General features: G+C 48.0%; 1 protein-coding gene across 9 annotated transcripts in view; it reads left to right on the top strand.

Annotated features, from left to right (window-relative positions):
- The first annotated feature begins 249 nt into the window (after nucleotides 1–249).
- ATG7 (autophagy related 7) overlaps nucleotides 250–26,446 on the top strand; it is a 273,321-nt gene continuing 247,124 nt past the window's right edge. For all 9 annotated transcript variants that reach the window (XR_008705982.1, XR_008705983.1, XM_055557371.1 and 6 more), the window contains exons 1-3: nucleotides 250–344; nucleotides 22,384–22,556; nucleotides 23,022–23,076. Coding sequence is in view for 7 of the 9 variants with exons in the window: in XM_055557371.1 (XP_055413346.1) it covers nucleotides 22,397–22,556; nucleotides 23,022–23,076 (215 nt within the window). In the remaining 2 variants the exon portion in view is untranslated. The remainder of the gene's footprint in view (nucleotides 345–22,383; nucleotides 22,557–23,021; nucleotides 23,077–26,446) is intronic.

A 26,446-nucleotide genomic window follows, 5' to 3' on the forward strand; every position in this document is an offset into this window, starting at 1 on the left:
GGAAAATGGAAGTGATAATTCCTGTCATTCTCAAATCACTAAAGGGGAGAAGGGACACTTTTAACAGCCTGAGGGCCATATATACATATTGCCACTTCTGATAGAGAGGCTGTCCCCCGGTTCTCCCAAGGGGCCGTGACCAGCCTCCTGATGACCCGCCTTTCCCAGGGTCCAGGTTCCTCCCACTCCGCCGGGTGCTAGGGGCTCCTTCACTGGGCCGACCAGCGCGTCCTTGTGCGCATGCGCGCACCACCCCCCCCCCCAACGCCTGCGGGGGCGGGGCCATGTGCGTCATCGGGACGCGCGCCGCGGACAGCGCCTCGGTTGCCGGAAGTTGGGCGGCGGTAAGTGAGCCGCGCCGTTGAGGAGGACAGGGGTCCTGCGAGGTCGGTTTCTGTAGCCCTGGGCCTGAGGGGTGAGGTCGAGGGTCACGGCGGGTCTGAGGAGCCTCCTTCAAGAGGCGGGCCTCCCTCCTCTAGGGAGACACACCGACTCTGGCTCTCGCCTTCTGTCTGCGGTCACGTCCCCCTCAGGCTGATTCAGCCCGGGGTCTTCCGACTAGGAAGCTCTTGCTGATTAACAAAGTAATTCCCGCCTGTCCCCTGGCAGCGAGTGCTCTGAACATCCTGTGTGGGCACACGGGGGACAAACACGCCTGGGCTCTCTCTCCTGGCTTTGCCCGGTTTTGCTGTGACTGGCGCGTCTTTTCTGGCCAACTCCTGTCCTCCCTTCCTGTGACATGATGTTGAAACGCTTTTAAGGAGCTGAGTACAGGGCTTACATGCAACCGCAAGGTCCGTTTTCTGTTCCAGCCAGTTTCTCATGGTAGAGAATAAGTGTAAATACTGATCGAGCTGCTGCTGCACGCCTAGCAGTGCTCTGCAAGCTGGGGATACCAAAGTGAGGAAGGTACACATCCCTGTCCTCGAGTTAATTTTTTTTTTAAGTCAAGGAGATAGCGCTACAGTATGAAACTGTTGTAGGGGGTTGCTGGCGGACTTAGAGTGCTCGCAGGTCAGGCTGAGGCATCAGTAGGCTTTGGTCCTAAAGGATGAGCAGGATAAGTCAGGTGAAGAGGGCAGTGAGGTGGGACGATATCCCAGACATTTGGAGTGGCATGAACAGAAGGCTATCCAATGAGTGACCAGCAAGGAGTTCACTCAAGCTGGAATGCCCAGTTGTGGAAGAGGCAACTCTGGAAAGCCAGATCATGAAAGATTGTGTGGGCGACAGCGTGAGGAGCACAGACTCTGGAAGCTGAGGTACTTGTGTGCCATGTCTGGCTTTGCCACTGAGCTAGTTTGTGAGCTTGAGCTGGTCACTCACTTTCTTAGCTTCAGTTTCTTCATCTGTAAAAGAAGCAAATAGGGAGTTGCCTGGTGGCCTAGTGGTTAGGATTCTGGGCTTTCACTGCTTTGACCCAGGGTTCAATTCCTGATCAGGGAACTGAGATCCTACAAGCCTCATGTCGTAGCCAAACATCCCCGCTCCCCCCCTCAAAAAAAAACCAGAACAAAAACAAAGGGCAGACATTAACCCACCTTCTAGGGTTGCTGTGAGAAGTGAATTAGAGGATGTTAGCCACTTGACACTGCTGCTGCTGCCGCTAAGTCGCTTCAGTCGTGTCCAACTCGGTGCGACCCCATAGACGGCCTACCAGGCTCCGCCATCCCTGGGATCCTCCAGGCAAGAACACTGGAGTGGGTTGCCATTTCCTTCTCCAGTGCATGAAAGTGAAGAGTGAAAGTGAAGTCGCTCAGTCATGTCTGACTCTTCGAGACCCCATGGACTGCAGCCCACCAGGCTCCTCCGTCCATGGGGTTCTCCAGGCGAGAGTCCTGGAGTGGGGCGCGATCACCCTCTCCACCACTGGGCACTAGTAGACAGTAAACAACAAACTGCTGCAGTTACTGTTGCCAAGTTAAGACATGTTAAGCAGCTTTATTTCGAAATGTGGGTGTGAAGAGTAGAGCCCTGAGGAGTTTTAAGCAGGGTTGTGCCATGGTGTTCTCTCTTTCAAAGTAGCCAGGCAGTGATGTGCGGATTAGCGTGGGCAGGAAGGACCTACAGGTAGACCCGTTGCTGTTGTCCAGGTGCCGGAGGAGGGGGGCCTGAACCAAGGCAGCACCTGTGGGGATGGAGAGGGGTGGGTGGATTCAAAGACAAGGAAGTGAGATTCGCTGCACTGGTAACTGGTTGAATGTTGCTGGGGGAGTCAGGATTTTGGGGGTCGAGGATGGAAAATGAACCCTCTACGTGGAAATAAAAATGATAAGTAGTTTGGTCAGTACCCTTGACCTCAGAGATTTTATTTGGAAGTCAGAATGACCTCTGTCTTCCACTTTTGCTCATGGAAAAAAGATTCTCTGATGTCTTCCTCCTCTCTTTCTCCCGATCCTCCCTGCTTTTTCTAGTGACGCCCCACAGTGTGTTCAGTTGAGTTGCTCAGTTGTGCCCGCCCCTTTGTGATCCCACAGACTGTAGCACGCCAGGTTTTCCTGTCCATCATCAACTCCCGGAGCTTGCTCAAACTCATGTCCATTGAGTCGGTGGTACCATCCAACCGTCTCATCCTCTGTCATCCCCTTCTTCTGCTTTCAGTCTTTCCCAGCATCAGTGTCTTTTCCAGTGAGTCAGTTCTTTGCATCAGGTGGCCAAAGTACTGGAGTTTCAGCTTCAGCTTCAGTCCTTCCAATGAATATTCAAGACTGATTTCCTTTAGGATTGAGTGGTTTGATCTTGTAGTCCAAGGGACTCTCAAGAGTCTTCTCCAACACCTCAGTTCAAAAGCATCAGTTCTTCAGCATTCAGCCTTCTTTATGGTTCAACTGTCACATTCATACATGACTACTGGAAAAACCATAGCTTTGACTAGACCTATGTTGGCAAAGTAATGTCTCTGCTTTTTTATATGCTGTCTAGGTTGGTCATAGTTTTTCTTCCAAGGAGCAAGCATCTTTTAATTTCATGGCTGCAGTCACCATCTGCAGTGATTTTGGAGCCCAAGAAAATAAAGTCTCTCACTGTTTCTGTTGTTTCCCCATCTATTTGCCATGAAGTGATGGGATGGGACCGGATGCCATGATCTTCATTTTTTGAATATTGAGTTTTAAACCAGCATTTTCACTCTCCTCTTTCACTTTCATCAAGAGGCTTTTTAGCTCCTCTTCATTTTCTGCCAAAAGGGTGGTGTCATCTGCATATGTGAGGTTATGATGTTTCTCCCAGCAGTCTTGATTCCAGCTTGTGCTTCATCCAGCCCAGCGTTTCTCATGATGTACTCTGCATTTAAGTTAAATAAGCAGGGTGACAATATACATCCTTGATGTACTCCTTTCTCAGTTTGAAATCAGTCCATTGTTCCATGTCCAGTTCTAACTGTTGCTTCTTGATCTGTATACAGATTTCTCAGGAGGCAGGTCAGGTGGTCTGGTATTCCCATCTCTTTAAGAATTGTCCACAGTTTGTTGTGGCCAACACAGTCAAAGGCTTTGGCATAGTCAATAAAGCAGAAGTAGATGTTTTCCTGGAACTCTTTTGCTTTTTCCATAACCCAACAGACGTTGGCAATTTGATCTCTGGTTCCTCTGCCTTTTCTAAATCCAGCTTGAACATCTGGAAGTTCTCGGTTCACATACTGTTGAAGCCTCACTTGGAGAATTTTGAGCATTGCTTTGCTAGCATGTCAGATGAGTGCAATTGTGCGGTAGTTTGAACATTCTTTGGCTTTTCCTTTCTTTGGGGTTGGAACGAAAACTGACCTTTTCCAGTCCTGTGGCCACAGGGTGTTCAAGGGGGAACCAGTAGGTGCTGCTCTGTCACCAGGCTGGCAACGTGCATCTCCATGATCTTGGCGGGTTGGGTGTCAGCCAGTCCACTTGACCTCAGAATGATCACCTCTGGGGTTTTCACACCTTCTTTCTGCTTACCCTCCTTTGAACTTGTTCCTATGTGTCAGTCTCTCTGTGAGTTTGTGGCATAGAAAGCAAGTCCTTTTTCCATGGAGTCTGGCCATGCGGAGCAATCCTGTACTCACTGTCCTTGCCGTAACCCAAGACCCCACAGTGACTCTGCTAGGCTTTGTCATGGACACTTCATGCTGTCGACACCGTCACACTGTCTGAGAGTCAGTGTGATGCTGTCTACGCATCCCTCCCTATCTCTCTCATGTTCATCCCTTTCCCAGCCACCTTTGTTGCTTTTGACTTCGCTGCGTTGCAGCCATCAGTCAAGTCTTCTCAGCTTGTATCATTACAAACTTAAATCCAGCCAACTGTATGACTTTGTCTTTTATTCTAATTCCATAGGGCGGAAAATGGTGTTTGTTCTAAGATTAATTCCTTTACTTGTGCTGAGATCCCTTTATCAGTTCCTTTTCCTCAGGACCTGGTTCCCATCATTGTTCCCATTTCTTTCCTGTTTAACTAACCCCTCCATTTACTATCCATCCCCCCCCACCCCCACCCCCCCCGTTTTTACTTTCATTTTTGCAAAAACAAAACACCCTCCTGTTAACCTCCGCTCTACCCTGTCGCAGCCACACTTCTCGGACAAGTTGCCACCTCTGCTGCTTGAAGTCAGCATTCACTGAAATTCTACTTCTGCAGCAGCCGTCCCCCCAAACCACTCTCCTCAAAGTCACCAGGCCTCGGTGTTGCCAGAACCCCTGAACTCTTTCCCTTCCTTCTCTTCTTCACATTCTCGGTATGTCTGACACTGATGCTCTCCCTTCACTTGTGAAAAAGCACTCCTGGTTCAAACTCTGTCTCCGGCTGTTTCCCCTCAGTTTTCATCGCAGGCTCTTTTCTTCCTTTTGTCCCTTAAATCCTGGTTTTCTCCAAGGCCCGGTCTCATACTCACACTCATCTCTATGCACAGCATAAACTCTCATCCCTGGGCCAGTGACCTCTGCTCTGGCTCTCGAGTCCAGATCTCTCCTGAGCACCAGCCCTCCGTCTCAGCGAGTCCCAAGCTAAGGTCATCATCTTCTCTCGAAACCTGCGACTCTTCTTCCTGTCTGTACTCTCGAATTCCCCTTCTGCATTTATTGATTCCAGGCAGAGCCCTGCGAGTCCTCTTGGACTTTTCCCGCTCACACCATGCCTCCCGTCCTCCTGGTGCTCGTCAGAGTTCCACAGCTTCTCCTCCCTCGATACTGACTGGAGACGTTTTCATCATCTGCATTTCCTCTCCCCCTGCCTCAGGTCAGGCCCCTTTTCACTTCTGCCTGTGTTCCTGCCCGGCCTCCGAGCTGCTTGCCTGGCCGCAGCAGTCTGGCCCTAACTGTTGCTGGAGTGCCCTTTCTGAAGTAACATCTTTGCGGGACTTCCCTGGCAGTGCAGTGCTTAAGACTCCGTGCTCCACCACAGTGGGTGCGGGTTCAGTCCCTGGTCGGGGAGCTAAGATCCCATATGCTGTGTGCTCCCAAAATGTAAAAAGCAAACAGAGCCCCCCAGTATTTGCTAAGATACAAGTCAGAAGCTTCTCATGGAAGGCCTTTCGTGATTTGGTGGTGGCCTACTTTACGGGCGTGGTTTCCAGCTCCTGTGGCGCACGAACCTTGCCTCTCAGCACACAGAACTCGGGTGTGTTCTCAGACGGACCATGCTGTTTCCTTGGTTCATAGATCCGGTCATCAGGAAGTATTTATTGGGCACCTGTGGGGGACGAGGACCGAGGCAGGCGCTGGGAAAACAGCAATGGATGGAGGAAAATGAGAAGCTGACACAGTGCCTTTCTCAAAGAGCTTTTCTTCTAGCAGGGAGGATCAGCGTTCACACTGCACGTGTGCTCTGGAGGGGAGGTGGTGGTGCCCTTTGTGGGTCGGATGCAGGAAAATTGACCTGAGTGGGAGTTGAGGGAGTCAGGGAAGACTCCCCTCTCATGATGGTTGAGCTGAGATCTGAAGGGAGAAGAGGAATTAAGCAGACAGTGGGCACATGGATGGATAAGAACGTTCTCAGCTTCTGCAGAGACTGTTGGGTGTTTCCAGAATTGCAGATATGGAACTGAGACAAGCTTCCTCCTTTTGCCTGAACTGTTCCCTCTCCCCAGCATAACCTTCCTTATCCAGTGGGACTGGTTTGGGCTGCGGCCGCCGACCACTCCCCTCTCTCAGCCGTCCAGAGGACTTTTGGAAAAGGGGGGAGTTGTTTTACTTTGTGATATAACCACAAGGCACAGCTGCATTTAAGAGGGTGCCAGGGATGATAGGTACTCTGCGATGTGTGATGGTGGTGGTTGTTCAGTCGCTAAGTCATGTCTGATCCCGTGACCCCATGGACTGCAGCACGCCTGGTTTCCTTGTCCTTCACCATCTCCCGGAATTTACTCAACCTCATGTCCATTGAGTCGGCGATGCCGTCCCACCATCTCATCCTCTGTCGTCCCCTTCTCCTCCTGCCTTCAGTGTTTCCCAGCATCAGGGTCTTTTCTGATGAGTTGGCTCTTCGCATCAGGTGGCCAAAGTGTTAGAGCTTCAGCTTCAGTCTTTCCAGTGCACATTCAGGACTGATTTCCTTTAGGACTGACTGGTTTGATTTCCTTGCTGTCCAGGGGACTCTCAAGAGTCTTCTCCAAAACCACAGTTCAAAAGCATCAATTCTTTGGCACTCAGCCTTCTTTATGGTCCAACTCTCACATCTGTACATGACTCCTGGAAAAACCATAGCTTTGGCTGTATGGACCTTTGTCAGCAAAGTGATGTCTCTGTCTTTTAATATGCTGTCTAGATTTGTCATAGCTTTCCTCCAAGAAGCAAGTGTCTTTTAATTTCATGGCTGCGCTCATGGCAACCTACTCCAGTATTCTTACTTCTAGAACCCCAAACAGTAGGAAAAGACAATGTGTGGGACCAGCACCAAATGAAAAAGAATTATCCCACCCAGCATGTCAAGTGGTGTCCTTGTTGAGAATCTACTGCCGGTTCTCTTAAAAGCCTGGGCACGAGGGTTTTTGTGGGAAACACCCCTGCTTCTTCAGGCTAATTTAGCTGTCCCTCCCTCCTCCTCCCATTACATCCGGCGCCAATGCTTACACCAGACAGCTGTGCTCATTTTACCTGTAACCTGCTGTATTGTCATTCCTGGTCTGTCTTACCTTGAGACTGTTAGCTCCTTAAACTCGGGAACCATGGCTTTTTGCCATTGAGTCCTGCAATTCAGCACAGGGTCTGGTACATCAGGACTTTCCTGGTGGCTCAGATGGTAAAGTCTGCCAGCAACGTGGGAGACCTGGGTTCTATCCCTGGATTGGGAAGATACCCTGGAGAAGGAAATGGTAACCCACTCCAGCATTCTTGCCTGGAGAATCCCATGGACAGAGGAGCATGTCGGGCTGCAGTCCATGGGGTTGCAAAGAGTTGGACATGACTGAAGTAGCTACGCAGCAGCAGCTGGTACATCAAACCAGTGTCTATTGAAGGAACGATGAGGAAACCCCATGTTTTGGGTGTGTGTTTTATTGATGGTATGTTGATGGTATGTTCTTTTTGAGTGCCTCCTGTGTGCCAGATTCATGCATTTTCTAGTTGAATCCTCAATAATTCTGCACTGCAGATGGTTTCCCATCTTACAGATGAGGAAGTAGGCTCAGAGAAGATAAAGGACTTGCCCAAGGCTGTGTGGCTGGAAGTTTCAAAGGTGGGATTTGAACTTGGGTCTCTCTGGCTCATGAAGCTACACCCTTCTGTCTACCATATATCTGTCTCCAGTGTATCAGATTGCATGGTTGTCCAGGTGTTTTTGTGGACTGAGACTTAAGGCCCTAGATTTACCTCTATGAAAATTTTGTTGTTGTTGTTCAGTTGCCCAGTCATGTCTGACTCTTTGCGACCCCATGGACTGCAGCACGCCAGGCCTCCCTGCCCCTCACCATCTCCCAGAGTTTGCCCAAGTTCATGTTCACTGCATCAGTGATGCCGTCCAGCCATCGCATCCTCTGACACCCTCTTCTCCTGCCCTCAATCTTTCCCACCTTCAAAGACTTTGCCAATGAGTTGTCTGTTTGCATCAGATGACCAAACTACTGGAGCTTCAGCTTCAGCATCAGTCCTTTCAGTGAATATTCAGGGTTGATCTCCCTTAAGATGGACTGAACTGATGTCCTTGCTGTCTGAGGGACTTTCAGGAGTCTTCTCCAGCACCACAGTTTGAAGGCATCAATTCTTTGGCATTCTGCCTTCTTTATGGTCCAGCTTTCACAACCGTGGGTGACCACTGGGAAGACCATAGCCTCGACTATATGAACCTTTGTTGGCAGAGTAATGTCTCTGCCTTTCAACACGCTGTCTAGGTTTGTCATCGCTTTCCTGCCAAGAAGCAGTCATATTCTGATTTCATGGCTGCGGTCACCATCCACAGTGATTTTGGAGCCCAAGAGGAAATCTGTCACTGCTCCCACCTTTTCCCCTTCTATTTGCCATGCAGTAATGGGGGCGGATGCCATTATCTTAGTTTTTTTAATATTTAGTCTTAAGCCACTCTTTCACTCTCCTCCTTCACCCCCATCAAGATGCTCTTTAGTTCCATTTAACAACTTGAAAATTGTAATCTTGATAAATAGGCCTGTCATTCCAGATGGTCAGAATCTTTTATTCTAAATTTCTATTATGCGTCATTGCCTCTTCCTATTCCTGTCATGTGTAGATTTTGGTTTTTTTGGTCGGGGTGGGTCTTGGTTGCTGTTCACAAGACTTTTCTGGTTGCCACGAATGGGGACCGCTCTCTAGTTGCGGTGCTTCGGCTTCTCACTGTGCTCCTCTTATTGCAGAGCACAGGCTCTAGAGCATGCCAGCTCAAAAGTTGCGGAGCATGGACTTGGTTGTTCTGTGGTGTGTGGAATCTTCTCAGACCAGGGAGCAAACCCATGTCCCCAGGATTGGCAGGCAGACTCTTAACCTCTGGCCCACCAGGGAAGCCCCAAGTGTAGAATTAATAAGCAAACCTGTATTGTTATCTAAGTCACTGGTAAGATGTGGTTATAAGAATCAAAAGTGGGTCTTCTGCATTGCAGGCAGATTCTTTACCATCTGAGCCACCAAGGAATGTCCTTGCTGTAGCAAGGTTCAGTTCAATTCAGTCGCTCAGTCGTGTCCTACTCTTTGCGACCCCATGGACTGCAGCACGCCAGGCTTCCTTGTCCATCACCAACTCCCAGAGCTTACTCAAAATCATGTCCATCGAGTCAGGGTTGCCACCCAACCATCTCATCCTCTATCGTTCCCTTCTCCTCCTGCCTTCAATCTTTCCCAGCATCAGGATCTTTTCCAGCAAGTCAGTTCTTCTCATCAGGTGACCAAAGTATTGGAGTTTCAGCTTCAGCATCAGTCCTTCCAATAAATAGTCAGGACTGATTTCCTTTAGGATATAGACTGGTTGGATCTCCTTGAAGTCCAAGGGACTCTCAAGAGTCTTCTTCAACACCACAGTTCAAAAGCATCAATTCTTTGGTGTTCAGCTTTCTTTATGGTCCAGATCTCACATCCATACATGACTACTGGAAATACCATAGCTTTGACAAAGTAATGTCTTTGGCAAATGTTCATTGGCAAAGTAATGTCTCTGCTTTTTAATATGCTGTCTAGGTTAGTCATAACTTTTCTTCCAAAGAGCAAGCGTCTTTTAATTTCATGGCTGAAGTTACCATCTGCAGTGATTTTGGAGCCCCCCAAAATAAAGTCTCTCACTCTTTGCATTTTTTCCCCAGTCTGTTTGCCATGAACTGATGGGACTGGATGCCATGATCTTATTTTTCTGAATGTTGAGTTTCAAGCCAGCCTTTTCACTCTTCTTTTACTTTCCTCAAGAGGCTCTTTAGTTCTTTGCTGCCATAAGTGGTGTCATCTGACTATCTGAGGTTATTGGTATTTCTCCCGGCAATCTTGATTCCACCTTGTGCTTCATCCAGCCTGCTGTTTTGCACGATATACTCTGCATATAAGTTAAATAGGCAGGGTGATAATGTACAGCCTTGATGTACTCCCTTCCTGATTTGGAACCAGCCTGTTGTTCCATGTCCAGTTCTAACTGTTGCTTCTTGACCTGCATACAGATTTCTCAGCAGGCAGGTCAGGTGATCTGGTATTCCCATCTCTTTAAGAATTTTCCACAGTTTATGGTGGAAACTCTCCAAAGAGAGTCACAGGCTTTGGCATAGTCAATAAAGCAGAAGTAGATGTTTTTCTGGAACTCTCTTGCTTTTTCTATAATCCAACGGATGTTGGCAATTTGATCTCTGATTCCTCTGCCTTTTCTAAATCCAGCTTGAACATCTGGAAGTTCACGGTTCATAAGCTGTTGAAGCCTGGCTTGAAAAATTTTGAGCATCACTTTGCTAGTGTGTGAGATGAGTGCAATTGTGTGGTAGTTTGAGCATTCTTTAGCATTACCTTTCTTTGGGATTGAAATGAAAACTGACCTTTTCCAGTCCTGTGGCCACGGCTGAGTTTTTCAGATTTGCTGGCATATTGAGTGCAGCACTTTCACAGCATCATCTTTCAGGATTTGAGATAGCTCAACTGGAATTCCATCCCCTCCACTAGCTTTTTGTGTAGTGATGTTTCCTAAGACCCACTTGACTTCACATTCCAGGATATCTGACTCTAGATGAGTGATCACGTTATCATGGTTATCTGGGTCATGAAGATCTTTTTTGTACAGTTCTTCTGTGTATTCTTGCCACCGCTTCTTAATATCTTCTGCTTCTGTTAGGTCCATACCATTTCTGTCCTTTATTGAGCCCATCTTTGCCTGAAATGTTCCCTTGGTATCTCTAATTTTCTTGAAGAGATCTCTAGTCTTTCCCATTGTATGCTGCTGCTAAGTCGCTTCAGTCGTGTCCGACTCTGCGTGACCCCATAGACCGCAGCCCACCAGGCTCCCCCGTCCCTGGGATTCTCCAGGCAAGAACGCTGGAGTGGGTTGCCATTTCCTTCTCCAATGCATGAAAGTGAAAAGTGAAAGGGAAGTCGCTCAGTCGTGTCCGACTCCTAGCGACCCCATGGACTGCAGCGCACCAGGCTCCTCTGTCCATGGGATTTTCCAGGCAAGAGTACTGGAGTGGGGTGCCATTGCCTTCTATAGTTTTCCTCTATTTCTTTGCATTGATCACCAAGGGAGGCTTTCTTATCTCTCCTTGCTATTCTTTGAAACTCTGCATTCAAATGGACGTATCTTTCCTTTTCTCCTTTGCCTTTTGCTTCTTTTCTTTTCTCAGCTATTTGTAAGGCTTCCTCAGACAACAATTTTGCATTTCTTTTTCTTAGTTGTGGTCTTGATCACTGCCTAATGTACAATGTCAAGAACCTCCGTCCATGGTTCTTCAGGCACTCTATCAGATCTAATCCCTTGAATCTACTTATAACTTCCACTGTATAATCGTAAGGGATTTGATTTAGGTCCTTACTGAATGGTCTAGTGGTTTTCTCTACTTTCTTCAGTTTAAGTCTGAATTTGGCAATAAGGAGTTAATGATCTGAGCCACAGTCAGCTCCCGGTCTTATTTTTGCTGACTATAGAGCTTCTCCATCTTCAGCTGCAAAGAATATTATCAGTCTGATTTCAGTATTGACCATCTGGTGATGTCCACCTGTAGAGTCTTCTCTTGTGTTACTGGAAGAGGGTGTTTGCTCTGACCAGTGCATTCTTTTGGAAGCACTCTGTTAGCCTTTGCCCTGCTTCATTTTGCACTTCAAGGCCAAATTTGCCTGCTACTACAGGTGTTTCTTGACATACTACTTTTGCATTATAGTCCCCTATAATGAAAAGGACATCTTTTTTTTGGTGTCAGTTCTAGAAGGTCTTATAGGTCTTCAGAGAACTGTTCAACTTTAGCTTCTTCAGCATTAGAAGGGGCATAGACTTGGATTACTGTGATATTGAATGGTTTGCCTTGGAAACAAACAGAGAGCACGCTGTCGTTTTTAAGATTGCATCCAAGTACTGCATTTCAGACTCTTTTGTTGACTATGAGGGCTACTCCATTTCTTCTAAGGGATTCTTGCCCACAGTAGTAGATATAATGGTCATCTGAGTCAAATTCACCTATTCTGGTCCATTTTCGTTCACTGATTCCTAAAATGTCTATGTTTACTCTTGCCATCTCCTATTTGATCACTTCCAATTTACCCTTGATTCATGAACCTAACATTCCAGGTTCCTGTGCAATATTGCTCTTTACAGCATTGGACTTGACTTCCACCACCAGTCACATCCACAATGGGTGTTGCTTTTGCTTTGTCTCCGTCTCTTCATTCTTTCGGGAGTTACTTCTCCGCCAATCTTCAGTAGCATATTGGGCACCTACCGACCTGGGGAGTTCATCTTTCAGTGTCCTATCTTTTTGCCTTTTCACACTGTTCATGGGGTTCTCAAGGCAAGAATACAGAAGTGGTTTGCCATTCCCTTCTCCAGTGGACCACATTCTGTCAGACCTCTCCACCATGACCCATCTGTCTTGGGTGGCCCTACAAGGCATGACTCATAGTTTCATTGAGTTGGACAAGACTGTAGCCCATGTGATCAGTTTGGTTAGTTTTCTGTGATTGTGGTTTTCATTCTGTCTGCCCTCTGATGGATAACAATAAGGTTTATGGAAGCTTCCTAATGGGAGAGGCTGATGGCGTGGGATTGTTCTGATGGGTGGGGCCTTGCTCAGTAAATCTTTAATCCTATTTTCTGTTAATGGGTGGAGCTGTGTTCCCTCCCTGTTGTTTGACCTGAGGCCAGACTATGGTGGAGGTAATGAAGATAATGACCTCCTTTAAAAGGTCCCATGATGCACTGCTGCACTCAGTGCCCCTGACCCTGCCAACCCGGACTTCTACCAGAGACTCCTGGACACTCACGGGCAAGTCTGGCTCAGTCTCTTGTGGGGTCACGGCTCCTTTCTCCTGGGTCCTGGTGCGCACAGGTTTTGTTTTGCCCTCCAAGAGTCGTGTTTCCCCAATCCTGAGTAAATTCTGGCAGCTCTACGGTGGGGTTAATGGCAACCTCCTTCAAGAGGGCTTGTGCCATACCCAGGTCTGCACCTAGCGTCCCTGCCCCTGCGGCAGGCCGCTGCTGACCCGTACCTCCGCAGGAGACACTCAAACACAGTTCTGGTTCAGTGTCTGTGGGGTCTCTGGGTCCTGGTGCAACAAGGTTTGTTTGAGCCCTCTGAGTGTCTCTGGTGGGTATGGGGTTTGATTCTAAATTTGATTTCACCCCGCCTGCCGTCTTGCTGGGGCTTCTCCTTTGCTACGAGGGGTATCTTTTTTTGGTGGGATCCAACATTCTCCTCTTGACAGTTGTCCAGCAGTGAGTTGTCATTTTGGAGTTCTCGCAGGAGAGCGTGAGTGTGTGTCCTTTTGCTCCGCTGTCTTGGTGGAGCACACAGGGTTCAGCATGCGTGAAATGCTTTGTGAATATGATGGATATTCACTTACAGAGAGAATAAAATACAAACCTGCTAGGCCCCAAGACTGAACCAAAGACATCCCTGGCAGCTCCTTTCTGATTGCCATCAGTTCATTCCTGAACCAGCATCCTTTGAAGAAGGTTATTTCACCAGTTTTAAGTCCCTCTAACTGTGTCAGTTCTTGCATCCACATCTCGTCTGCTGTGCCGTCTGGAGAAGCCTTGTCGGAGGCCTTGCTGAGGCCCCCGTAGCCTGTTGCCTTTGTCCGTGGTTCTTCCGTGACCGCGGCAGCAGGGCAGCCACGCTGTCCCGGCTTGTTCTCGGGGAAGCCGTGGTGGCCTTTGTGGACACGCAGGGCGGCTGCATGCAGTTGCGCAGGGGCCGCATCTGAGAGGGTTCTGTTCAGATCATGGGCGCCATGGGTGTATTTTGTAATGACGGTTTTCTGGCAGAGAAGGGCAAAGATGTCTTGAGCTAACTTAATGTATTACAATAGTTCTCTCAAAGGAGGTAAAATGTTTTGAGGGAGTGGTACAGTTTTCTTATTGTACAGAGGTGCTGTGGGAACCAGAGTGGCCTGTGTGATGCCTCCCCTGGGAGCAGAGTCTCTGTCCAGTGGGCTACAGAATCCATCTATATTCTCATCTTTGGAAATTATTTTGAAAACCTGAAACCAAGTGATAGCTTGGCCCAGTTTTTCAGCGCCTCTCATTTTCCAGAACTTTTTAAAGATCACCAGAAATGAAAACGAAGACTGTTACTCAGACGCAATCCTTCATACCTCAGGCAGCTTTTAGGAAACCATCACGGATTTTAGCTATTGGCTGACCTGAGGACTCCTTCGTGGTTTAGGTAAATCCCATGGCTGTCACTCAGGTACAGGATGGAGCAGGTTGACACGGTTGATGGGCGGATGTAACGCAGAGGCCTCGAAAGTGGGCATGGTGTCTGCCCCGTTCCTTGTATGATCTCTTTGACTCCCTCCCTGCCCGTGTTTTCCCAGCCTCCACTCTCATAGGCTTGCCGTACCCCACAATACTGGTATCCAGGGCATCCTTTCTCAAATCTGAGGCCGAACGAGAGAGCAGATCGCAGGGGAGGTTTGAGGTTATTACAGCAGGGAAAACAAGATGAAGCAAAAGAAGAACAGGTCCCAGAAGTAACTGTGGAGACTAAAGGTTAGTCTGCAGCCTATGGAGGCGATTGCCGGCTCCCCGGCTGACCTCCTGAAGTAGCAAATCATGTGGCTCCTTCCAGGGCAGAGGTGACCCAAGGAGGCGAGAGGGACAACCCGACCTTACAAGCAGTTATCCTGCCTGCTCACATCAGCTATCAGCGCCTAATAGTACCGTCACCAAGAAAGCCATCTGGGGTGACTTGGTGTCTTGCAGAGACATCATCAGTTTGGCTCGGGGAACATCTTGACTCTGATGCTGTTTTTAAAAGAAATTGAGGCTTCTGTACCAGCTGGTTCCCCTGTAGGAGTCCCGAGTTTTCATCTTCTGGTAAAACCTACTCTTTCTTCTAAGTTTGGAACTTTGCACCCGCCTCCTTTTGGGAAGAGAGAGCTTTTTAAAAACTTCCTTCTTTAACAGCCTGGCAAATGACTTCCAAAACTCATGAAGTTGCAGAAGCATCATTACCCAGCAAAATGGGCATTGGCTGCATATGCCAGAGGCCCCCCCTCCCCACTCCTGGTGGTCTCCACTGCCTTCTTACCCATCAGTAGCTAAGCACATACTCGGCTTGTCAGCGGGACTTGGTCATGTGCCTCGGTGCTTATTTTAATGACTGTCAGAGCTCGCAAGCCCTGCAGCTGCTCTCTTCGCTCCATTGTTTTGGCCCAGAGATGGTCCTTAAGGCCAAACTGTGGTGATGGCGGCACTTCTGCTAAGTGAACGGCCCTGCGTGGCCTCCGAGAAGCTGAACACAGCGCGCTCCCAACCTGTCAGCGCTCGCCTGTCTGGACTTCCCTGGATGACCTATAGCAGGAGACCGTTGTTTCCTTGTAACTAAACCTCTGCCATGTCTGCAGAGCTCTGGTGAGAGAGGGAGACTTAGCGAGGGCTGCTCGAGGCGCGGGAAGATCTGGTGGTGAGCGCGTGGGGAAGGGCAACCGCATTTGGCTGGTGGCGGGGGAGGGTGGGGCGATAAGACAGAAGAGCAGCTGCCCTGGACTGGCTGCTGGCTCTCAGCCAGACACCAGAAGAGGCGTGTCGCACGCTTTCCCATTTAGCCCTCCCAGCAGCCTCATGGGTTGGGTATGATTATCTGCAGATGATGAAGCAGAGGCACAGGCTGCAATGTTACCCACCCTGGGCCGGGCCAGTGTGCGATGGGGCCGGAACTCCCAACGTCAGTTGATCTGACTGAGGACCCGGCTCCCAGCTACATTAGCTTTCAGCATCCTTTCTCCGAACCATTAAAAAAAAACAACAAAAACTCCCCTGCTTTCCCAAAGCAAGCAAACAAAACCCCAAGAACACACAAGTGAAAAATCCTAGCGAGAGATGTTCACATAGTCAGGCTGGTCTGTTTTTCTGTTCTCCCCCACCAAGGGCCTAGTGTCCCTCAAGGTAGGTCTGCTTGTTTTTTAATCTCTATGATTGTTGTTGTTCTCCACCAGTTTTACTCCTTCCTTTTCCAGAAATCCTGTACTGGCTTGCTGTTTGCTGCCTCTAGTCCTCGGCAGGCGCCAAGGGAGAAGGGCTGGGCAGACTCATTCCAGGAAAACGCCTCTGCTCCAGTTAACTTGATAAGCAGCGAAGCCAAAATATGTCCATCTTGAGCATCTTGAATAACAAAATGCCAGAAGATCTATGGAGGTGGTATTTCATTTTCAGCGCTTATTCAGAGGGACCCACAGTGCGCGCCGTCGGGGCCGCGGGGTAGTGGTGCTCACAGTGGCCAATGGAGAGGTGCAGGGAGGGTGGAGCCAGCAGCAGCGCCGCAAGGCCTTCTGGAGCTGGTCACCTCGTGCAGGGACACGGGCAGAGCACCTTTCAGACAGGGGCGCCGAGGCAGGTCGGCAGGCGAGTTAGCCGAGGACTGAGCGGCTTGGTTGTTTCTGCAGCGTCGGGTAGAGGTGAGGGGGGCAGGCCCCCCAGGGTGGCACTGGAGAAGCTGGGAGGCAGTAGCAAGGGGCCAGGAGAAGGTGTGGAGGAGCCCGCCAGGGGTGTGGCTGTGCGCCTGCCGAGGACGTGGAGTTCAGCTCCTGCCACAGGCTTTCCTGTGTGTGATGAGCCTGGGTGAATACCGAAGGTGCTTCTTCTTGGCTTAGCGATGCTCCCATCTGTGTGCGACTGGTCTGTGGATACCACATTCGCCGGTCCCTCAAGACAGACTGGCACCATAGATGGCTCATGCAGCTTAGGATTCCAGCCTCATCATCTGCTTCATCCTCAGCACATCTCTCCTGCCCTCTGAGAAGATTCTGCCCCAAATCTCAGTCATCCTAGAAAAAAAATGCCTTATCGGCACCTTCCAAGGATCAAAACAACAACAGGTTTTGAAGATCATCTAGTCCAAGTTTGCCCAGCTATGGCCTGTGGGGCACACCCAGCCCAAGGCCTTTTTTTGTGCAGTCCATGAGCTAAAGATTTTTTTTACGTTATTCAAGAGTTGTGAAAAAAGAAGAAAATAGGACAGAAAACTATTTCGGATTGCGGTGCCTAAAGTATTTACTACTTGGCTCTGTTCAGAAAAAGCTTGCCAACCCGTGTTCTTGTCTGACCACCTCTGTGCAAAATGACTTGGGAAATGATTGCCTGATGTGTGCTCGAGTACTTCCACTAATGGAAAATGCATCATCTTTCTGGTCAGCCTGCATCCTGTTTGAACAAGTCAGGTTACCACTGTTAAACTCTGCCCAAATCTTGCCTCCTGATTGTTGTTCAGTTGCTCAGTCATATCCGACTCTGCAACCCCATGGACTGCAAGATGCCAGGCTTCCCTGTCCTTCACTATCTTCCAGAGTTTGCTCAGACTCGTGTCCATTGAGTCAGTGATGCCATCCAACCATCTTGCCTTCTGTTGCTCACTTCTCCTGCCTTCAGTCTTTCCCAGCATCAAGGTTTTTTCCAATGAGTTGGTTCTCATCAGGTGGCCAAAGTACTGGAGCTTCAGCTTCAGCATCAGTCCTTCCAATGAATATTCAGGGTTGATTTTCTTGAGGATTGACTGGTTTGATCTTCTTGCTAGTCCAAGGGACTCTCAAGATTCTTCTCCAACACCAGTGTTCAAAAGCATCAATTCTTCAGTGCTCAGCCTTCTTTATGGTCCAACTCTCACATCCATACATGACTACTGGAAAAACCATAGCCTTGACTAGATGGACCATTGTTGGCAAAGTAATGTCTCTGCTTTTTAATATGCTATCTAGGTCGGTCATAGCTTTTCTTCCAAGGAGCAAGCATCTTTTGATTTCATGGCTGCAGTCACCATCTGCAGTGATTTTGGAGCCCAAGAAAAAAAAGCCTCTCACTGTTTCCATCATTTCCCCATCTGTTTGCCATGAAGTGATGGGACAGGATGCCATGATCCTCATATTTTGAATGTTGAATCTTAAGCCAGCATCCATCCATTGACTCTTTGGGGGAGAAGAAAGCTGTTATTTCATGTCAGCAGCTTCTGAGTGCCTAATCTATCCTAGGCACTGTGCTGGCTGCTGGAGAAAGATAAGTAGGACAGGTTCTTGCATCAGGGTTTTCCATATGTTATTTCTCTGAACCAAAACAGTTGAACTGGTCTTCTCACCTGTCTCTCATTCCCGCTCTTCTTGCCATTGGGTCAGGGCTTTTGTCTTTCCTTATTTTACTTATTTACTTGTTACAAAACCCAAAAGGCAAAAAGGACATAGAGTGAAAGTAAGTCTGACATAGAGTGAAAGTAAGTCTGTCCCCAGCTGTGTCTCTGAGCCCTGGACTGTCTTTCCCGGGAGGCAGCCACTGTACACGCGTCCTGTGGGCTCTGACGGTGAAGAACAGCACTGACACAAGGGTTAGGCCCACTGGACAGGAGCTTCTGGAAGGTGCCACAGGGTAGTGGTTTTCGAGCACTTAACTTGTTTAAGTTGCCGAGTGTGACTTAGTTTTATTTTTAGAAAAGGCTAAAATTGGTAAGTTTGGGTGGTAGATGCAGAGGGTTCATATTGCTTGACATGCATCTGCATTATTTCAGGTAACTCCTCACTGGATAGTTTGGTTACCACTGGGTCTCTTCTACTGCTGGGGTTCTTATTCATTACAGTCTCAAGTCCTCAAAGCCTTTCCTCTTTCACTGGAAGTGATGCAATCCCATCTTGTGTGAAACTCTTGGGTTTCACATCCTGAATAAAACGTTGATGATCAGTGGAAATAAGCTTTCAGCCTTGTAAGCTGAGCCGAGGCCTCAAGTCTCCCCTGCACCATTTGGGATTATCCGGGCAAGCCTGACTTTTCAGGACGCAGGTACTGTTTGTGTCTAGGTTGGTTACACACGAATGACCTTGCACCTGGGACTCACTTCCTCCTCCTCCAGGATTCCCTCCTTATCGTTAGGTCTTAAGTCTTCCCTTCTAGTTTAGGGACACTGTGACATAGACGTTGGCTAGGTTGCTAGGCGATAGCTTTTTACTCGAATATCCTGTTCAGATGTTTCCAGCAGCTTCCTAATCACCCATTGCTGGTGTTGCTTAAGACCTCTCCATCGCCCTAACCAGTAAGGCACCACTTCAGCGGCTGGACACCGACCACATCCTCTTGTGAAATGGGCTCTTGGGTTCTGTTCAGAATTTCTCAAAGACCAAATATGTCAGAAATGAAGCATGGGCCTCTGATTTGTTTTAATATTATTTATTTGGCTGTGCTGGATTTCATTTGTGGTGTGTGGGAGCTCGGAGTCTTAGCCCTTGGACCGCCAGGGAAATCCCAGCAGTGTGCCTCTTACGCAGATTACTTTCTAGTCCATTCTCTTCTGTGGTCCTCTTTTTCCTGGCTGCTCAGGGGCCGTATGGAATAGAATTTTCTCTTTTGTCTTTGGCACTGGTAAAATTTCATCTTGGTGACCTTTGATGCCCTGGAGAAGGGACTGGCTGCCCACTTCAGTATTCTTGCCTGGAGAATTCCATGAACAGGGGAGCTCGGCGAGCTACATTCCGTGGTACTTCAACATCTTGGTGACCTTAACAGGTCATCAAAATGAGTTACTGTCGACTTTTAAGACTAAATTGTGGTTGATTGTGAAGTATGTGTAGGGGGTCTGATGCCCCATCCCACAGAGGATTTCAGATGAGATCTGTTTGTACCGCTCTTCTGCTGAGGTGTTGATTCTTATCTCTCTGAACGTCAGTGTCGTCTTCTGTGAAACCGGAACTGTCGCTTCTTAGGGCTTTGGGGAGGCGCTAATGCAGGCGCCCACCCCTGCTGCAGTGCCTGGCCCCGGCCAATGCTTCGTAACTACCACTTTCAACTCGTGGCAGAGGACTGTTGATCCTCTAGCACATAGTGGTTTATTGGATGTGAGAGAGAGAAGAATTGAAGATGACTTTGAGGTTTCTTTGTGGCTATATGATGGTGCTGTTTAATGAACTTGGACATATAGGAAAATGGACACAATTTTAGTGAAAGGAACATTCAGTTTTCGATTTGTCAAGCTGAAGATGCCTGTGAGAAATTCAATTCCAGCCTTTAGAAGACACTTTAATATACGGTTGGAGGTTAGCATTAGAAATACCATCCTGGGATTCATTGGCATCTAGATGGAAATGGGTGTATAAAATGAAAAATTTGCTTTGGGGAAAGCTTATAGACGAAGGAGAGGGCTGAGCACGGAAGCTTTCAAAAGCCAGCAGTAGAAGGAGCATGCCAGCTGTGTTGCAGAGGGAGAGAGGAGAAAGGAGCGATGGAGAAACCCGCAGAACCAAGCAGGAGACTGTGAGGGTGTTCTATGCCAGTGTTTCTCGTACGGTGGGCCCCAGGCCACCAGCATGAGGGTCTGTTTCTCCACTGGGCACTGAAGGCATGGTGCCTAGGACCCACAAACTTTTCTGGGGCCTGTGAACACAGGAGTGACCCAAAAAAGGTGAACATTCTGCAAGCGCGAAGCTATAAAGAGCCTTTAAAACAAAAGCCAGAGATTGTTTCATAGGGGCCCAGGGTGCATTTAAATATGTTTGAAATGGTTCAGAGGTCGCTGTGTCCACATGTGTGTACATGCTCAGTCGTGTCCGGCTCTTTGCGACCTCATGGTCTGTAGCCCACCAGGCTCCTCTGGCCATGGGATTCTCCAGGCACGAACACTGGAGTGGGTTGCCATTTCCTTCTCCAGGGGATCTTCCCGACCCAAGGATTGAACCCACGTCTCTTGCATTTGGCAGGCAAATTCTGACTCCAGAAGTAAGAGTGCTGGTGTTCTGAAGGCTTCAAGATAGCATCAAACTCGAATCAGGATCCCCTGGGGCACAGGTCCCCACCACCCTCTCTGTCCTTTCTCCCCCCACCTCCCCCCACCCCCAGCAAGTGGATCCGAGGCATCTTCATTTTTTAATAAGCCCACCAGGAGGTGGAAACACTTGTTCAGTGCCAGCTGATGTGATGTTGCGAACCCGTGCCCAGGCCCTGCTCGGGGCCTCCCCCTGCTCTGACCTGCCTTCGTCTCCTCTGCCTTGATTTTCACCAGGTTTAGGTGGTACTCCCTTGCGTTTTGCCATATAATTGCTATTGGACCAGAGCTCCTTGTCTCTCTGATATCCAACACGTTTAGAGAACCGAAAGGTTTTAAAAAATCTTGGCCCAAAACTCACGCAGAATCTGAGTAGACATGACCTGTCTTTTATTTATCCCCTCTAGTGTGACTGTTCATACATCCCACTGCAGACATACTCATCTGTCTTGGGGCAGTTGGAGACTCAAGTGACCTCATCAACATGTGCCTTTGGAACTGCAAGTTCCTCTAGGGTTGTGCTTCCCCCCACCCCAACCACCCCATCACCCCAGGGTCTGTGTCCCCTCCCCCATGAGAGTGTGCAGGGGACACAGGGAATTACATTGAACGTATGCCTACTGGCCAAGACGGTCAAGTTTATTTGATGATTTGAATTGGTGATGCCATCCAACCATCTCATCCTCTGCCGCCCCCTTCTGCTCTCAATCTTTCCCAGCATCAGGGTCTTTACCAAGGCTCTTCACATCAGGTGGCCAAAATATTGAAGCTTCAGCTTCAGCATGAGTCCTTCCAATGAATATTCAGGGTTGATTTCCTTTAGGATTGACTGGTTTGGTCTCCTTGCAGTCCAAGGGACTCTCAAGAGTCTTCTTCAGCACCACAGTTCAAAAGCATCGATTCTTCCACACTCAGTCTTCTTTATGGTCCAGCTCTCACATCCATACATGACTACTGAAAAGACCACAGCCTTGACTATATGAACCTTTGTCAGCAAACTCATGTCTTTGCTCTTTAACACACTATCTAGGTCTGTCAGCTGTACCCTAATACAAAGTAAAAAGTCTACAGTAAAAAAGTAAAATTAAAAAAATAAAACATAGTGAAGTGCAAATTTTCTGCATTTGAAGGATAAAATGTGAAATTTCAAAGCAGTTCTGACACTGTGGTTTGGGTGGGGGAACTTCTTCATCCTTCTTGGCTGGGGTGCTCAAGCACTGCCTCACTCAGAACCCTGACCGCTGGCGTTGCTCACTGGCAGGACTTCGGGTTTTTGTGCTTGTACAGTTCCCTGGGGCCACACAGGATGGTTCAAAGAAGGGATAACACTAGCGCGTCAGTCAGACTGGCTCGCGAGAAAGATGCCCTGAAGGGAAGGCCAGGCGGGTCAGTTGTGTTGCCCAGAGGCTGAATGTGGCAATGGAGCCAGGACCCTTGGGGTGCTTTCCAAAGCTGTGTCTTCAGGCAGCTTGTTGACCTCTGGTCATTTTCTGTTTCTCTGTCTCAAGCGTGATTACAAATGTCCTTTCTCACCGTATTCTGTGCATTGTTGCCGTGTTTCGTTTCTAGCAGGCGATAACGAATGGCAGCAGTTATGGGGGACTCCGGCCTCTCCAGATTGCAGTTCGCCCCCTTCAGCAGTGCCTTGGATGTTGGCTTCTGGCACGAGTTGACCCAGAAGAAGCTGAATGAGTACCGGCTAGACGAAGCTCCCAAGGACATTAAGGGTTATTACTACAACGGTAGGTGATAGGAAACTCCATTCTTCTTCTCTTACCTTCTCTGCCCAGTGTAGGTCAGCTCTCCTTCAGAATGGGATGTCCTTGACTTTTACCATTAATGCTATCCCCTGGTTTCTACTTTACTACCTGACTTTTTGACCCATGTTCATTTCTTTTTTCCTTATTGGGAGAAGAAAAGGAGAAGACAGTGTATTAATCGAAAGAGTTAATACCTGTTACTGAGTATTGCTGGGGAAGGGGATTGGAAACATTTTCCCCAGTGAATCTTTGCATTCATATTCTTGGCTTGGAATACCTTGGATTCACAAAAGCCATCATCTGCTGCTGTGTCCTTCTTCAGCTTGGGTGGCTGGAAATTGGATGGGGCCCTTTGGGCTTCACCAGAAGAGAGTGATCCATGCATGTTTTTGTTGCAAAGGCTGCTGTGACTAATTCATGATTGAATGTGTAAATGCTTCCTTCCAGGTGACTCTGCGGGGCTGCCAGCTCGCTTAACGTTGGAGTTCAGTGCTTTCGACATGTGAGTATTTTTTCATCGAAATCTAAAGTAGAGAATGCTGATTTTTGCAAGGAATGAGGGTTCTTAACTTTCGTCATAGGTGGGCCACGGGACCATCCACAGAAGCTTCTGGTGAGCAGGGCTAGCATCTTATGGTTCTATTGTACCTTCCATGGCATGGAGACGAGTGCTGGGTGCTCAGGACTGTCTGGTTCATTTTTTCAGCACGTGCTAAGTTGCTTCAGTCATGTCTGACTCTGTGCGACCCCAGAGACAGCAGCCCACCAGGCTCCCCCATACCCGGGATTCTCCAGGCAAGAACGCTGGAGTGGGTTGCCATTTCCTTCTCCAGTGCATGAAAGTGAAAAGTGAAAGTGAAGTCGCTCAGTCGTATCAGACTCTAGCGACCCCATGGACTACAGCTTACCAGGCTCCTCCGTCCATGGGATTTTCTAGGCAAAAGTACTGAAGTGGGGTGCCATTGCCTTCTCCATTTCAGCACATATTTATTACCTATTAGGTGCAGCAAAGAGCATTTATTAGACTACTTCTATATACAAGTTACTGTGCAAGGCATAGTAGGGATGTGCAAGGAAATGTGACATAATGTTCTCACAGAGGTGTCTTTGACTAATTGGGGACCGTGGAGAGTTGCTGGAGACAAGAAACACATTTATTGACTTAATTACTGACTTATTTTCTAGAGATAATCCTTTCAGACCTGCCAGGTGTGGTTTTCTTCCCTTTCACAGGTGAGGAAACTATGAGTCCAAAGGTGAAGTGACTTACCCAAGTCATTTCAGTTCAGTTCAGTCGCTCAGTCGTGTCCGACTCCTTGCGACCCCATGAATCGCAGCACGCCAGGCCTCCCTGTCTATCACCAACTCCCAGAGTTCACCCAGACTCACATCCATCGAGTTGGTGATGCCATCCAGCCATCTCATCCTCTGTTCTCCCCTTTGCCTCCTGCCCCCAATCCCTCTCAGCATCAGAGTCTTTTCCAATGAGTCAACTCTTTGCATGAGGTGGCCAAAGCACTGGAGTTTCAGCTTTACCATCAGTCCTTCCAAAGAAATCCCAGGACCGATCTCCTTTAGAATGGACTGGTTGGATTTCCTTGCAGTCCAAGGGACTCTCAAGAGTCTTCTCCAACACCACAGTTCAAAAGCATCAATTCTTCGGTGCTCAGCTTTCTTCACAGTCCAACTCTCACATCCATACATGACCACTGGAAAAACCATAGCCTTGACTAGACGGACCTGTGCTGGCAAAGTAAAAAGCAGAGGCTTTTTAATATGCTATCTAGGTTGGTCATAACTTTTCTTCCAAGGAGTAAGTGTCTTTTAATTTCATGGCTGCAGTCACCATCTGCAGTGATTTTGGAGCCCCCCCAAAATAAAGTCTGACACTGTTTCCACTGTTTCCCCATCTATTTCCCATGAAGTGATGGGACCAGATGCCATGATCTTTGTTTTCTGAATGTTGAGCTTTAAGCCAACTTTTTCACTCTCCTCTTTCACTTTGGTCAAGAGGCTTTTGAGTTCCTCTTCACTTTCTGCCATAAGGGTGGTGTCATCTGCATGTCTGAGGTTATTGATATTTCTTCCGGCAATCTTGATTCCAGCTTGTGTTTCTTCCAGTCCAGCATTTCTCATGATGTACTCTGCATATAAGTTAAATAAGCAGGGTGACAATATACAGCCTTGACGTACTCCTTTTCCTATCTGGAACCAGTCTGTTGTTCCATGTCCAGTTCTAACTGTTGCTTCCTTACCTGCATACAAATTTCTCAAGAGGCAGGTCAAGTGGTCTTGTATTCCCATCTCTTTCAGAATTTTCCACATTTTATTGTCATCCACACAGTCAAAGGCTTTGGCATAGTCAATAAAGCAGAAATAGATGTTTTTCTGGAACTCTCTTGCTTTTTCCATGATCCAGCGGATGTTGTAATTTGATCTCTGGTTCCTCTGCCTTTTCTAAAACCAGCTTGAACCTCTGGAAGTTCACAGTTCACGTACTGCTGAAGCCTGGCTTGGAGACTTTTGAGCATTACTTTACTAGCGTGTGAGATGAGTGCAATTGTGCAGTAGTTTGAGCATTCTTTGGCATTGCCTTTCTTTGGGATTGGAATGAACACTGACCTTTTCCAGTCCTGTGGCCACTGCTGAGTTTTCCAAATGTGCTGGCATATTGAGTGCAGCACTTTCACAGCATCATCTTTCAGGATTTGAAATAGCTCAACTGGAATTTCATCACCTCCACTAGCTTTGTTCGTAGTGATGCTTTCTAAGGCCCACTTGACTTCACATTCCAGGATGTCTGGCTCTAGGTGAGTGGTCACACCATCGTGATTATCTGGGTCATGAAGATCTTTTTTGTACAGTTCTTCTGTGTATTCTTGCCATCTCTTCTTAATATATTCTGCTTCTGTTAGGTCCATACCATTTCTGTCCTTTATTGAGCCCATCTTTGCATGAAATGTTCCCTTGGTATCTCTAATTTTCTTGAAGAGATCTCTAGTCTTTCCCATTCTGTTGTTTTCCTCTATTTCTTTGTATTGATTGCTGAGGAAGGCTTTCTTATCTCTTCTTGCTATTCTTTAGAACTCTGCATTCAGATGCTTATATCTTTCCTTTTCTCCTTTGCTTTTCGTTTCTCTTCTTTTCACAGCTATTTGTAAGGCCTCCCCAGACAGCCATTTTGCTTTTTTGCATTTCTTTTCCATGGGGATGGTCTTGATCTCTGTCTCCTGTACAATGTCACGAACCTCATTCCGTAGTTCATCAGGCACTCTATCTATCAGATCTAGGCCCTTAAATCTATTTCTCACTTCCACTGTATAATCATAAGGGATTTGATTTAGGTCATACCTGAATGGTCTAGTGGTTTTCCCTACTTTCTTCCATTTCAGTCTGAATTTGGCAATAAGGAGTTCACGATCTGAGCCATAGTCAGCAGTCTGAGTAGCTGGAGGCAATTTCTTATTTTCTGTAGAAACTGAGAAGCCAGGAGGTGGATGTAGTTTGGGGAGGAGGTAAATTTGGTTTAGGACATGTTGAGTTAGAGTTGACAGAGTCCAGGCTGTAAGAGAAGAAGAGGCTGTAGCGTGAGGAGAAGGAAGGGCAGTGACAGGGAACGGACCTGATCAGGGAGGGCAGAAACGCAGAACTCGCCAAAGAGGCGTGACTTGCTAGAGAAGAAGAACCAGAAATGATGTTTTCAGGAAGGGAAGAGGATCAACAGCGGCAGAATCAGAAAGCTAGAGTTCAGTGCTCGGGTCGCTGGAAGTGTTGACTAGGTTGTGTGAGGAACTAAATTCTGTGCCTGGCGGCAGAGCAGAAAGCATGTTGAGAGGCTTTAAGATAACTGAGAGCTGGAGATTACGGGCTTC

This window comes from Bubalus kerabau, chromosome 20 (genome assembly GCF_029407905.1).
Source record: "Bubalus kerabau isolate K-KA32 ecotype Philippines breed swamp buffalo chromosome 20, PCC_UOA_SB_1v2, whole genome shotgun sequence".
Lineage (NCBI taxonomy): Eukaryota > Metazoa > Chordata > Mammalia > Artiodactyla > Bovidae > Bubalus > Bubalus kerabau.